Below are 11961 nucleotides of genomic sequence, written 5' to 3' on the forward strand. Positions count from 1 at the left end.
TGCCCGTCTCTGATTGGCTGCTTCTCTGCGGACCGCGGCTCCTACTCCCCGCCTCACGGGGGGAGCCAATGGGGGCTGCGCGTCGCGGGGCGCGGTGGGCGATGGGAAGATGGCGGCCGGCAGCAGCGGTGGCCCGGGCGCTCCGTGCCGGCACCACGCGCAGCTGGGAGCCTGCGAGTCGCGCGCCAAGTACCGCGAGGGGTGGCGGCCGCGCGCCGTGAAGGTGCCGGGGAGGGGGACGGTGTCGGGCGGAGCCGCTTCGGATGAGGGGGCTGGGGGGGGCGGCCGGGCCTGCGCTGGAGTCCCGTGGCTCCCGGAGGGAGAGAGGGAGGTCCTGGCCCTCGCCCTCGCCTGCTGCGCGTTAGGAGCTTCTCTTTACTGCAGCAGAACTGCGAGATTTGGGTATCTCTGTGTGCGTTCGGTGTACAACGAGCTGTAGCGACACTTTAAAGTGTTGGCGCGAGGAAGGAACTGGTAAGGTTGGAAAAGAGCTTTAAGATCAAGAAGTTCAACTCACAGCCGTTTCCATTCTCTTGTCGGGGAGTTGCAGAAACCGATAACGTCTCCCCAAACCACCTTTTTTCTAGGTTGATAACCCCCCCCCGCCGGCTTGCCGGGCTGCTCCTCATCTGTGTTTTGATCCAGACCCTTCACCAGATCTGTTGCTCTTCTCTGGACGTGCTCCAGCACCTCAGTGTATTGTAGAGAGGCACTGAACTGAACCCAGGATTGGAGGTGTGGTCTCACCAGTGCCGGAACAATGGTTACTCCATACCCACACACATAAGACCCATCTCTTTCACTATCACCACCCTCCTGTAAAATCTCAAAACCCTCCATATTTCATGAAGTCTCAAAGCTATTAAGTTCTTATGTTCTTTCAAGTGTACGCAGTGGGGCAGCGGACAGAGAGCCTTGTGTATCCACAGAGCTCTGGCCACTACAGGCATCCAGCCATCACTGGGCACTGGAGGATACACGCAGGAGAAACAGTGTGGATGTCCCAAGTGTGGAAAAAACATTATTTCAGTCTCTTTTTCCTGGACAAGAAAGAGGTAGAAGGACAAAACAGCCAAAAAAAAAAAACCTCCAAAATTGCATAGTAGAAGCATCAGATTCCTTCAATCCCTTCTTTCCAAAAGAATGTAGGTGGGAGTGTGCTGCTGCAAGAAAACTTAGGCGACCTGCTTGTGGAGACTGCTTTTCATAGTGGAAGTTTTGAGAGTTGATTTCTCAAGCAATTCCCATTTTGTCCGGAATACTGTTTTTTGAGAAATATGTGTAACCTTTGCAGTCTAAATGTTTGTGTTTTGGTTTGGTTTTTTTTTTAATCAAACTCAGAATAAATTCTCTTTGATCCCAGGGATGAGCTGCTTAGCTGCCTGTTGTACATAGTGAGCCATCAAAAAGCTTTGCTTAGAGTCTGTTATGTGACAGTCACTACACAAAGCAGAAGAGAATGCTTGATTTGGTTTTTAACCTTCTGGGAGAAGACCTTGTTTCTCTCAGCATCCAGATTTTATCTGTGTGTCCTAAAAATGTAGGCTGTTGGATCACCCTGGCAAAGAGACAGCTCTGCAGACACAGGATTTGCCCCAGGGAGATGTGGTAATTGTTTTTTAACTCCCTATGTGGAAAAAAGCAGTTTTGCTCACCTGCTCAACTCCTTTGCCTATGAAGAAGACTGTTTTTTCAATGTTTTTCTCTGTATTTTGACAGTAGCTCCTATGAACTGGTCACTAGAGTATATCTTGTGTGGAAGTTGGCCAGAGACTTAAGAGATTTTACTCAACAACTGGCAGTAATACTCTGACTTTGTGCCAAAAAGTTAGGTCTCATTTGTGTCTTACTATGCATGAGGCTTGAGTTCAGCTCTTGCTCAGTGACTTGAAGAGGTCCCAAATAACCACACACTTACTGCCCTACAAAATAGGGTACACAGGGGTTTTCAGCATTCTGAGAGGATTTGGACAACGACCAGAAAACATAGAAAAAAAGGCCTGCCTTTTGCAATAAAGCAAGAATTGGAGTGTTTTTGAATAGTCTTTGTTTTTTGTTTTTTTCAGGTTTACACTATCAATTTGGAATCTCGCTATTTACTGATACAAGGAGTTCCTGCATTAGGTGTTATGAAGGAATTAGTTGAACAGTTTGCATTATATGGTGCCATTGAGGAATATCATGCTCTAGATGAATATCCAGCAGAGCAATTTACTGAAGTGTATCTTATAAAATTCAAAAAACTGCAATGTGCAAGGTATTGAACAGGGCAGTATCTGCCTCTTGCTGTCTTAATCTTTTACACCTTCTGTACTTGCAATGTGTTAAGTTTCTGGAGAGTTGGAGTAAAATCCTCAGTTTTGTTGATACACTTTAATTCCCTTCAGGGTGGCCAAGAAAAAAATGGATGAACGAAGTTTCTTTGGTAGTTTGCTGCATGTATGCTATGCTCCAGAATTTGAAACAGTTCAAGAAACTAGAGAGAAGTTGCAGGATAGAAGAAAGTATATAGCAAAAGCAACAAATCAAAGAGGTTTGTGATAAAATTTCCTTTAGAATCCTGATTAAATTTCCTGTAAAATTTTAATGTTTTTCAGGGCTGGGTGGGGTTTTGCCTGAAGTGCCCATTAAAGAAAACACTTTTTACCTACCTCTTTTAAAGGTGCTATAGTGTGTTTATGCTGGCCAGATGCCAGGCACTCACCAAAGCTGCTCACTCACTGCCCTCCACAAACTAGATAGAGGAGAGAAAATTTAACAAACGGTTCATGGGTTGAGATAAGGAGCAGGAGAGATCATTCATCATCAAATACCACTGAGGGTAAAACAAGTTCAACTTCAGAGACATAAAGTGAATTTATTACTAACAAAATCAGAGCAGGATAATGAGAATTAAAATAAGCCCTTATAAACACGTTTCCCCCACCCCCCCCTCCTTCCAGCTCTAGCCCCACCCCAGCAGTGCAAGGGGACAGGGAATGGGGGTTGTGGTCAGTTCCTCACCCGTGGCTTCTCCCGCTGCTCTGGGAGAGGAGTCATTTCCCTGCTGCACCGTGGGGTGACACAGAGACAGTTCCATGTGAACCTCTCCAATGTGAGCTCATCTCACGAGCAACAGCTCCCTGTGACCTGCTGCAAGGTGAGTCCATCCCATGGGGAACAGTCCTCCCCAGACTGCTGCAGCGTGGGTCACTCCTCCACAGGTGCAGTCCTTCAAGGACAGGCTGCTCCAGCCTGGGAGCAGGGCCCCTCTCTCCATGGGTCTCCCACAGGATCACAGCCTCCTCCCAGGCATCCACATGCTCCGGTGTGGGGCTCCTCCATGGGCTGTGGGTGGATCCCTGCATCCCCCAGGCCCCCCATGGGCTGCAGGGGCACAGCTGCTGCACCATGGGCTGCACCACGGCCTGCAGGGGAATCTCAGCTATGGCACCTGGAGTGCCTCCTGCCCCTCCTTCTGCACTGACCTGGGTGTCTGCAGGGCTGTTCCTCTCACGTTCTGGCTCTGCTCTGGCCATAGTTACAACTGCACGAACACTTATTTTATCTTTCTTCTTAAATCTGCTGCCACTGAGGCATCACCACCATTTCTAATCCACCCAGCCTTGGCCAGTGGCACATCCATCTTTGGAGCCGCCAGGAATTGACTCTGCCAACACTGAGGAAGCTTCTGGCAGCTTCTCACAGAAGCCACCCCTGTAGCCCCCCACTACAAAAAACCAGGCCATGCAAACCCAATAGAGAGGCATTTTAAGTATGTTTACAGGGAGACATCTCTTAGTATTTAGAGAACTATATCGTTTTCAAAGTAATTTTTTTGGCTTTGATTAAGACTAAAACAGTGAAATGCTTAAGCTTTAATTATTAAGTATTTCCTTCACTTTTTGTGTTCTTTCAAAGTGTTACTAGAAATTTAAAGCACTGGCAGGAAACTTGGGATCACACTTTCACCCTTGTTCCAGCCTCCTCAGGCATGCCAAAGCAAGTTTTGGAAGGAAGATGACTTATACCAGAACCTTAAAAAAAATTTCTCCAGCCCACATCTTTGCACTGAGGGAATGTTAAGAATGGACTGTGTTTACAAAGGCTCCCCTACCACAAATTTCCCAGGCAGCGCTGAAGACTGGGCAAGCTGAGGAATATGAAAATTGCTGAGCACAAGCTTCTTCCCTGTGCTCAGATACTTAGATATCATTATTCATTGCATGAGGACTGCTAAAGGGAGTAAACCCACTGATTTTTAACATCAAAACATCTGGGTTTTTTTAATGTTACAAGCCAGCAAAGGCACTAGATTGGAAAACTGGTTTGAAAGTTGAATTTGTTATATTTGAAGCTTAAAAACTATCACAGAAAGGTAGCTGGGAATCAAATATCACTGGTATTGTTTCTGCATTTATATCAAAAGTTTTGTTCTTGGGTGTTAAAACTAATAATGACATGAAATAGTGAAGGTGCTTCTTTGTTGTTGTTTTAAAGATTGCTTTGTGTTAAAGAAAGTAGAAGGCCCTAAGAAGACAGCCTCAAAGAGCTCTGAGCACGACAGTCCTTGGAGTAGATCGGGATCACACGTAGCCAGTAACTGGGATCCATCCTGCTTTACAAGTTCTCCTGGGGTATCCCACAACACAACATACCCATCTGGGAATCAGAATCAGAGCCTGTTAACATCTCCACACTACGATAACAATTGTGCTGAAAGTTCTGGGTACTTTGGTCACAACACATCTTTAACTCCAAGTGTACATCCAGGAGGACATACTCCACCACCTTCCTTAATGCAGCAAAGAATGGTTCCAGCTTACAATGGAATTGACAGGTTTATGCCTCGTACAACTCACCTGCAAGAACGTAAGAGGAAGAGAGAAGAAGGTAACAAGTTTTCCCTCATTGGAACAAGTGAGGACAATACTGAAGTTGTTATTGGTCCGCAACTACCAGAAATACCTAAAGTGGATATGGATGATGAGTCTTTGAATACTTCAGCTACATTAATTCGAAATAAACTGAAAGAGGTATGGATTCTTAAAGTTCTGATAGTTCAAGCATAGGTGCTTGTTATCCATAAAAATAGTGACTCTCTGATAGCTTTATTCAGCATTTATTATCAGTTTATCTGCCACTTAAAGCTAGTGCTCTTACTATTTAACTTTTCCACAATCTAGAATATTGCAGGCCAATTCTACAGCAGACCTCTTACACTACACTTGAGAAAGTGTAAATGTCAGTGCATGATCATACGTGATTTTTAGTAAAACACTTTTTTTTCCCCCACATGTGAAGGCATGATAAATTTGGAGGTAGTCCTGCTGACTCCAGTGTGCTACTTGTATCTAGTTTCTGAAAGGAAAATAATGGAAGTCAGAGTTCAATGTAATTTTGCTCCAGCATTTCTTATGCGATTAAAAGCTGTACAGAATCACTAATTCCATGCTGAAAAGCATGTGTTAAGCTACATAACCTGTTATGAAGGATATTAATCAATTAGCAGGTCAAACATTCCTGATAGAACATTTCATTTACACTAAGATATGAAAAAGCTCCCTTGACTAACTAGAATGATTTGAAAATGTGGATTTTATAAATAAGCGCCCTTTATATTAAATACATTTCTTAAATAAATCAGAATACATTTTTCTGCTTTCCCTTTGTTTCCTGAAATACCTGAGTTTATAAAGCACATTAAACCTTGCTTGAAAACACCTCTGTTAGGAAGAAGGGAGATGACACTATCACTGATTATCTGAAATCAGTTTGTGTAGTTAAATACAAAAATGGTAGTGCTAAGTCTTCCAAGTTTCACCTCTCTTGTGTTTAATGCTGCCTTTGCTTTTACTTTTTTCCTCTAGTCAGCAGGAAAATTCAATACAAGTGCGATGTTAGTAATAAATCCTTCCCAATACTCAAATCTTGGAGATGTGGCCTTACTCTAAAATGAGCATAAAAAAAGTGTGGTTACAGGTTACTAAATTTTTTTCCCCTCCAATTTAGGTAGCAGATTCTGTTTCAATGTCTGTGGAAAAGCCAGAGAGCAGCTCAGCCAAACCACTTGTAAAGCAGAGAAGAAGAATATAGATACTGCTGGCAGCATCTTCCAACAGTCCTTTTGTAAAGAATATAGTTTAAAATACTTTATTTTTTTATGTAAAAAAAAAAAAAACTTTCTTTGTATTGTATTTCCCAGTGATTCCCTGTTAAAAATTGTATCAGTTTGTTACTTGGAATGAAGAAACCAATATACTGTATTATTGTTGCAGCGTTGTCCTGTGTACCTCATATTGTAACATATTTTATAACTTAGGGAAGAACTCTATTTAGGTAGACTTATAAAAGTAAATTAATTTATTCAATAGCTGTAACACAAAGGACTACTGAAGCTTAGGAGCAAGTTGAAATTATTACTGTTTTTACTGTATCACAAAGAATGGTGAAGACAAAGACCCCTTTTAACAGTACTCAGCAATGGAGTTACAACTTGGAGTTCTTATTTAGGAGTTTCCCGGAAAACTTTCTGTTCAAATGCGATAATGCTCTGTTTAAAAAAAAAAAAAAAAAAAAAAACAAAGTTCAGTTAACTACAGGATTTTTATTTAGACAGAAAGGTATTGCACTGAAAGGTACTGAACTGAAATGTGTATGCAGTGAAGACTGTCTCCTGCTTTTTAGCTTAGGAAAGGTAAATCCATAGCATTAACAGTGTCATCACTGGAAGATCAGCCAGAACATTCAAAGTTACAGTTGAAGGGGAAATTATTTAACTGCTCAGCAGTACAAGTGTGTCACCAAGGAATGATCTGGCATGGAGGACAAGAAGGCCCAGCTGCAGAATGAGATAAACTAGATGGAAACAGGAATGTTAGAGACTGGGATGACAATGTCAAGGACTGGAATTTCCCTTAGTGATGAGATTAATATCTGCAGCATTCTGTTGTGACAACCCTGGAGTGGGAGTGCTCAGGGGCCGCCTGTGGGTAGCAGAACCAGCCCTGTGAGGATGAACCCAACAGTGGCCTAAGATGCTCCATGCTGACATTGACAGGATTGGTGCAAGTGTCTGTAAGGAATTGGCTTGTGCATTTTTTAACTCAAGGTTAATGTACCTTTATGTCTGGCAAACATGGTCCAAAGGCTTCTAAGAGAAGGCTTTCTTCTCTGACTGCTTTTTCGAAGTCCATAAAAGAAAGCTTGCCATCATGATCATAGTCCTGCAAAAGGAAAGGAACACTTCAGGAAAGGATTATTGTATTGTAGTTTTGTTTAAAAGGTGTTTAAAGAACACAGATTCTATTTTTAGTTTGATTTGCAAATTGGAGGTCATTAGTCTCTGCTCAGAAAAGATTTGTGTGACTTACCTTTACCTAAGGCAAAAAGGGTGGGATTGAAAAATTGAAAAGATGGGCTTAAATAAAAGGGGTTGGAATGAAGGACCTGATTTTAAGTGAAAATTTTTGTCCACTGCCATGGAAGGGGAGAGTATGTATCTTGATTCTATTAAAATATTGACAGACAGTCCCCAGCTGATATTCTGGATTAAGCACTGTGAGACAAACTTCACATTAATAAGTGCTTTCCACCTTTTTTATTAAATGCTACCACACCTTGAGTTTACTATTCTAATAGAATACATAAACTGGATAAAGACATTTCATGATCAGTTGATAAAACACAAATGTACTTAAAAATTAAGTGACTGTAGATACCTGTACTGTTGGAATAAATGCAGCTTACACTTTTGAGTTTTCCACTTCTGACTGGACTTTTGCTTTGACTGGGCATGCACAAATGTGTATGCACATATACACATGCTAGTTTATACATAAAGTTTGTAGTACATTCACATACTAAATAATTTCATGTGAGAATACTGGACTGGCACTCATTAAATCTGGATTATATTTCTGGCTTTCCTCAGGAGACTTGCAGAATCCCACTGTAAATAAGACATCTTATTTTGTTACCTCATAGAAAGGTTTTAAGTATCGGTTAATAAATATTTGAAAGACCCTCAATATCACACAAAGTAAGTACTTGCCATTTTCTTCAGTGCTATCTCTACCAAGTCCTTAACTCCCTCATCAGGCTCTTCATCTGCTGGTTGTATGAGAAGGCTGTTTTTCAGCATTTGAAACATTTCCTCTCTTGAAATGTATCCATCACCATTCAGGTCATAAATGGCAAAGCAGTCTTTTGAAATACAAATACATTTCAAATTGATTACCAACTATAATCACATAGCATTCAAGCTTTTACCTACAGACAGAAAATGTCAACTGTACATTGTACAGCATTATCAATTGAGCCAAATTTATCAGGTATGTGCTGAAACACTCCTGGCAAACACTTGTGACAAACAACACTGCCTCACTACACACTAGTATCTTCTATAGTCCTTAGAGCAGGAATGTGTATTTTACTGTTTGTGGTTGTACTGACACACTGAATTACATCCTGGACACACATTCTAATGCTGTACCACCCCTGACCACTTCCCAGATGAATTTATATAATGCAGTAGGGATGGCTAATGCTGCAACCTGGGAACTGTGCAAACAACATGTTGTCATTCTCCTTTCTTTATTGTGGTTTTTTTCACCCCACATGCTCTATTTTTTTCCCTGCTGCTTAAAATTCTAGAGTTCTTGCTATGTTTTCTCCTCCATCTTTATCATTATTATGGAGGTTCTCATTACCATCTTATATTTTTTCCATTTCTGCTTCCAAGCTGAAGAACTGCTGGAGCTAATGCAACTGCTACTGTGTCCCCACTGTGCCAGTAAATGAATGTTGGCACTGGTCTTGCTTGGCTTGAGACTGTTAATTAGCCAAGATTAACGCTAGAGATTCATCTGCTTCTTTCTAATTTTGTGTCTGAATACAGAAACACGTATTCTGTAAAAAGTGTATGCTGTAGAATAAACTTCAGTTTAAATACAAGATTCTGTAAGCAACAAAATAAGGTGGTGCCTGTGGTAACAGCAGTTTACACAGAAAAAAAATCCCTCTGTCTCAAAGAAGCCATTTCAGAATTCAGTTTCATTGCATTAAACTATACAAAAGAAAACTTCTCAATTACCAAATACTTCATAAGAGTAACTACTAAATTATAACAAAAACAATGTGTTATTAATTCATTACTACTAAATATTAGCATACAGATCAATCTTACATTTCATCTTCTCTTCCAGTGTCCCCCGAAGTAACACTCCTAAGCCTTCCACCCATTCCACCACAGTGATGCTGCCAGTGTTGCTTCTATCAAAAGTACTGAACACTGGGAAGTGTATTAGACACAAATTTATATGATAGGGAAATACAAAAAAGGAATGTTTTCTTTAATTCAGTAAAATTATGACTTGTATTTCTTCTTAAGATGTTTGTCTGCTTTCACCAAGGTAAGATTACCATTCTTGACTCTAAAATGTAACAATGAAAGGGATTCTGCCCCTCAGTTTACTGATCTTCCACTCCAGAACCCTGCCTGGTAAGGTTTTGTTTGATCTGTTGCCTTCCTGGCTTAAATCACTACAGGAAGTATGCGCCCATGCAGATGTACAGCAAATAAACCACTGTCCCTTAAAGTAAGGGATAATTCCACATACAGATTAAGATTGAAATTACTAGGTTTTGTCTCGGAAAACCCTGGACAAAGTAATCCTAGAAACAATATATATTAAATATACAAAGAAAAATAACCTCCTGTCTGTCATGTAACAAAATATTTTTCTTTTCCCTTCCCTAAGCACCTTTCAGTCTCATGGCTTCACTATTCATATAGCCTGTACTATAGTAATTCAAATCCAAGGTTGAATTCAAAGCATCCACTATCATCTATAATAATTTGTATTTTAGAATATTAATTAGTTAGTTGGCTGAAGGAACACCTCTCTATGAAAAGCCAAGCATTTTTGACTTAGAAGACAAGAGGTTTGCTTTTGCAAACTGAAATCAGCCCCTTTGCATGTAAGCATTAAAATAATTTTTAAGAATGTGTTAGGCATTGTGAGGTATCTTCCAAGATACACTTGACTTGCTGCATAAAATTGCAACAAGTTTTTATTTTATGGCATGTAAGTGGTTTTCCTGCTAGAGACATGGAGAAAGTTGAACCAAGGGTGGCTCTTGGCAGCCCAAGACTGAAAGAACGGCAGACTCAAGCCTGCTCCACATACTCCTCTAGACACCTCTGTGTCAGAGATCATTCATTCAACTTTCACAGTGACTGTAAACATGGACCTTGGTACAGGTATCACTGTGCTTCCAAGGGGTTATTTGGCTCATTTCTCTCACTTCTTTGCACTATCTGCCCAGGCCCTTCAATGCTGTTCACGAAGCCTCTACTCCCAAAGTTACCCGCTGTGACGGAATGCCTTCCTGCGACTTCCCGGCCTGAGCCCAGCAGCGACCGCAGCTCCCGGCGGAACCACCGGAGAAAAGAGGAAGGCGATCCGCCCTCTTCTGTCATGACACTACAGCGGCTGCGACATAATCGGCCGCAGGGCAGCACGACTGCCTGTGGCTGGTCTGCTTCCAACCAGAGCGTGAGCTCTCCTGAGCTAAGCAAAAACTGTACCCCTTAAAGAAAAGATGCCATTTTCTCAACAGCTCCCGAGCATTACTCCTCCTTTGCCGTCCTGGCCGGGACGAGACGGCGCTGTTTGGTACGGACACACTCGTCGGTCATCCCAACCCCTTCCACGGTGCTGGGAGCAGTGCGCCCGCCTCACCTCGGTCCAGCATCACTTCATCCGTCAGGCCAAAGGCGCTGTGCAGGGTGTCTCGGAACACGGTGCGGTCGAACCCGGCCCCCGCAAAGTGGCTGCTGGCCTTGGCCACCAGCGTGTCAAAGAGGTTCACCAGACATTCCACTTCGCTTTTGTTAACTGCCCGGCCCAAACACAAGCAAGCGCAGGTTGTAAATTAAGCTGGTAAAACAGGAGGCAGGCCCAGGGACACGCCAGGGCCGTGACACCCATATCCCCCCCCGCCCCCCCCGCTGCTCCCACGGGGGCGCCGGGAGAGGGCCTCCCCTGGGGGGCGAACAGGGCCACGGAGGATGAGCACGGAACAACGGGGGGCGGCCGGGCGGCAGCGGCTCCTGAAGCCCGGGGGAGACTCACAGTGCTTGGAGGATCGGGTCAGCGAGTCCACCAATAACTTCATCCGCTTCCTGCTCATGGCGCCGGGAGCCGCCGCCGCCGCCGCTGCCCCGGCAACGCGTGGGGGGCGGCCGCGGCCTCGCGGGGCCGCAGGGGCGGGCCGGACATGAACACACACACAGGCGAAACAGAGAGCAAGTCTTAATGCGCATTCAGAAAAACCGCAGTCGTAAAAAATAAAATAACTGCATTTCAAATTTCTAAAAACGTTTGTGGGGAAAAAAGGAGCTAAAAGTTAAACACAACATGCAATAGTGCTTGTTCATCTGCTGCCAGAAGACAAAAATACATTAAAGCACTCTTATTCCAACATTGCTCGATTTCTACGTTGCCCCTCTGCTGGAACTTGGAACATGGATGTAGGTGCCACCCAACACCCCCGACACTGTCTCACGACCTCGGCGTGGGCACATGGGGAAAGCTGAAGGGCTGAGACCAGCCTCCACCTTTCCTTCAGGAAAAAGGGCATGCAAGAGCGACTCAATGTATTTGCCAACTTATTGCAAACTGCAGCAGTTCCCTTTCAGTCAACAAAGCCCATAAGCCCCTTAAGCGGCTACACCTTTATCCCAAGCATGACAGCAGCAGTCGAAGCCCACAGCTGAGCAGAACAGATAGTGACAGTCACACAATTAAAATGACATACCGGCTTAGGTATTTGGAAGACTGGGTCTCATTTCCATTTTTATTTCTTTCTGTGGCAGGTGGTTGTGTAAAAGTCAAATAAGGTATCACACAGGACAGGGCATTTATGCTATGGTTCATTATGGTTCTTTTACCAAAACTACAACACCACAACTTAAAG

At 43.1% G+C, this 11961-nt stretch overlaps 2 protein-coding genes across 3 annotated transcripts; one reads left to right on the forward strand and one right to left on the reverse strand.

The window, feature by feature from the left end:
- The first annotated feature begins 98 nt into the window (after positions 1-98).
- On the forward strand, positions 99-6565 carry RBM48 (RNA binding motif protein 48). The gene is made up of 5 exons (XM_058833127.1): positions 99-223; positions 2067-2257; positions 2388-2533; positions 4480-5015; positions 5992-6565. Exons 1-5 carry the CDS (start codon positions 110-112, stop codon positions 6073-6075), a joined length of 1071 nt encoding a protein of 356 aa, XP_058689110.1. The 5' UTR covers positions 99-109; the 3' UTR covers positions 6076-6565.
- Positions 6396-11867, reverse strand: CLXN (calaxin). 2 transcript variants are annotated; one of them, XM_058833136.1, is made up of 6 exons: positions 11118-11867; positions 10725-10880; positions 9167-9271; positions 8033-8184; positions 7101-7205; positions 6396-6532 (listed from the first exon to the last, which is right to left on the reverse strand). In XM_058833136.1, the coding sequence occupies exons 1-6, from the start codon at positions 11173-11175 to the stop codon at positions 6485-6487; spliced, it is 624 nt and encodes a 207-aa protein (XP_058689119.1). In that variant the 5' UTR covers positions 11176-11867; the 3' UTR covers positions 6396-6484. The 2 variants fall into 2 exon arrangements, with proteins under 2 accessions (XP_058689119.1, XP_058689120.1); XM_058833137.1 differs by lacking the exons at positions 10725-10880; positions 11118-11867 and adding an exon at positions 10351-10716.
- Positions 11868-11961: the final 94 nt, after the last annotated feature.

This window comes from Poecile atricapillus, chromosome 2 (assembly GCF_030490865.1).
Source record: "Poecile atricapillus isolate bPoeAtr1 chromosome 2, bPoeAtr1.hap1, whole genome shotgun sequence".
Classification (NCBI taxonomy): domain Eukaryota; kingdom Metazoa; phylum Chordata; class Aves; order Passeriformes; family Paridae; genus Poecile; species Poecile atricapillus.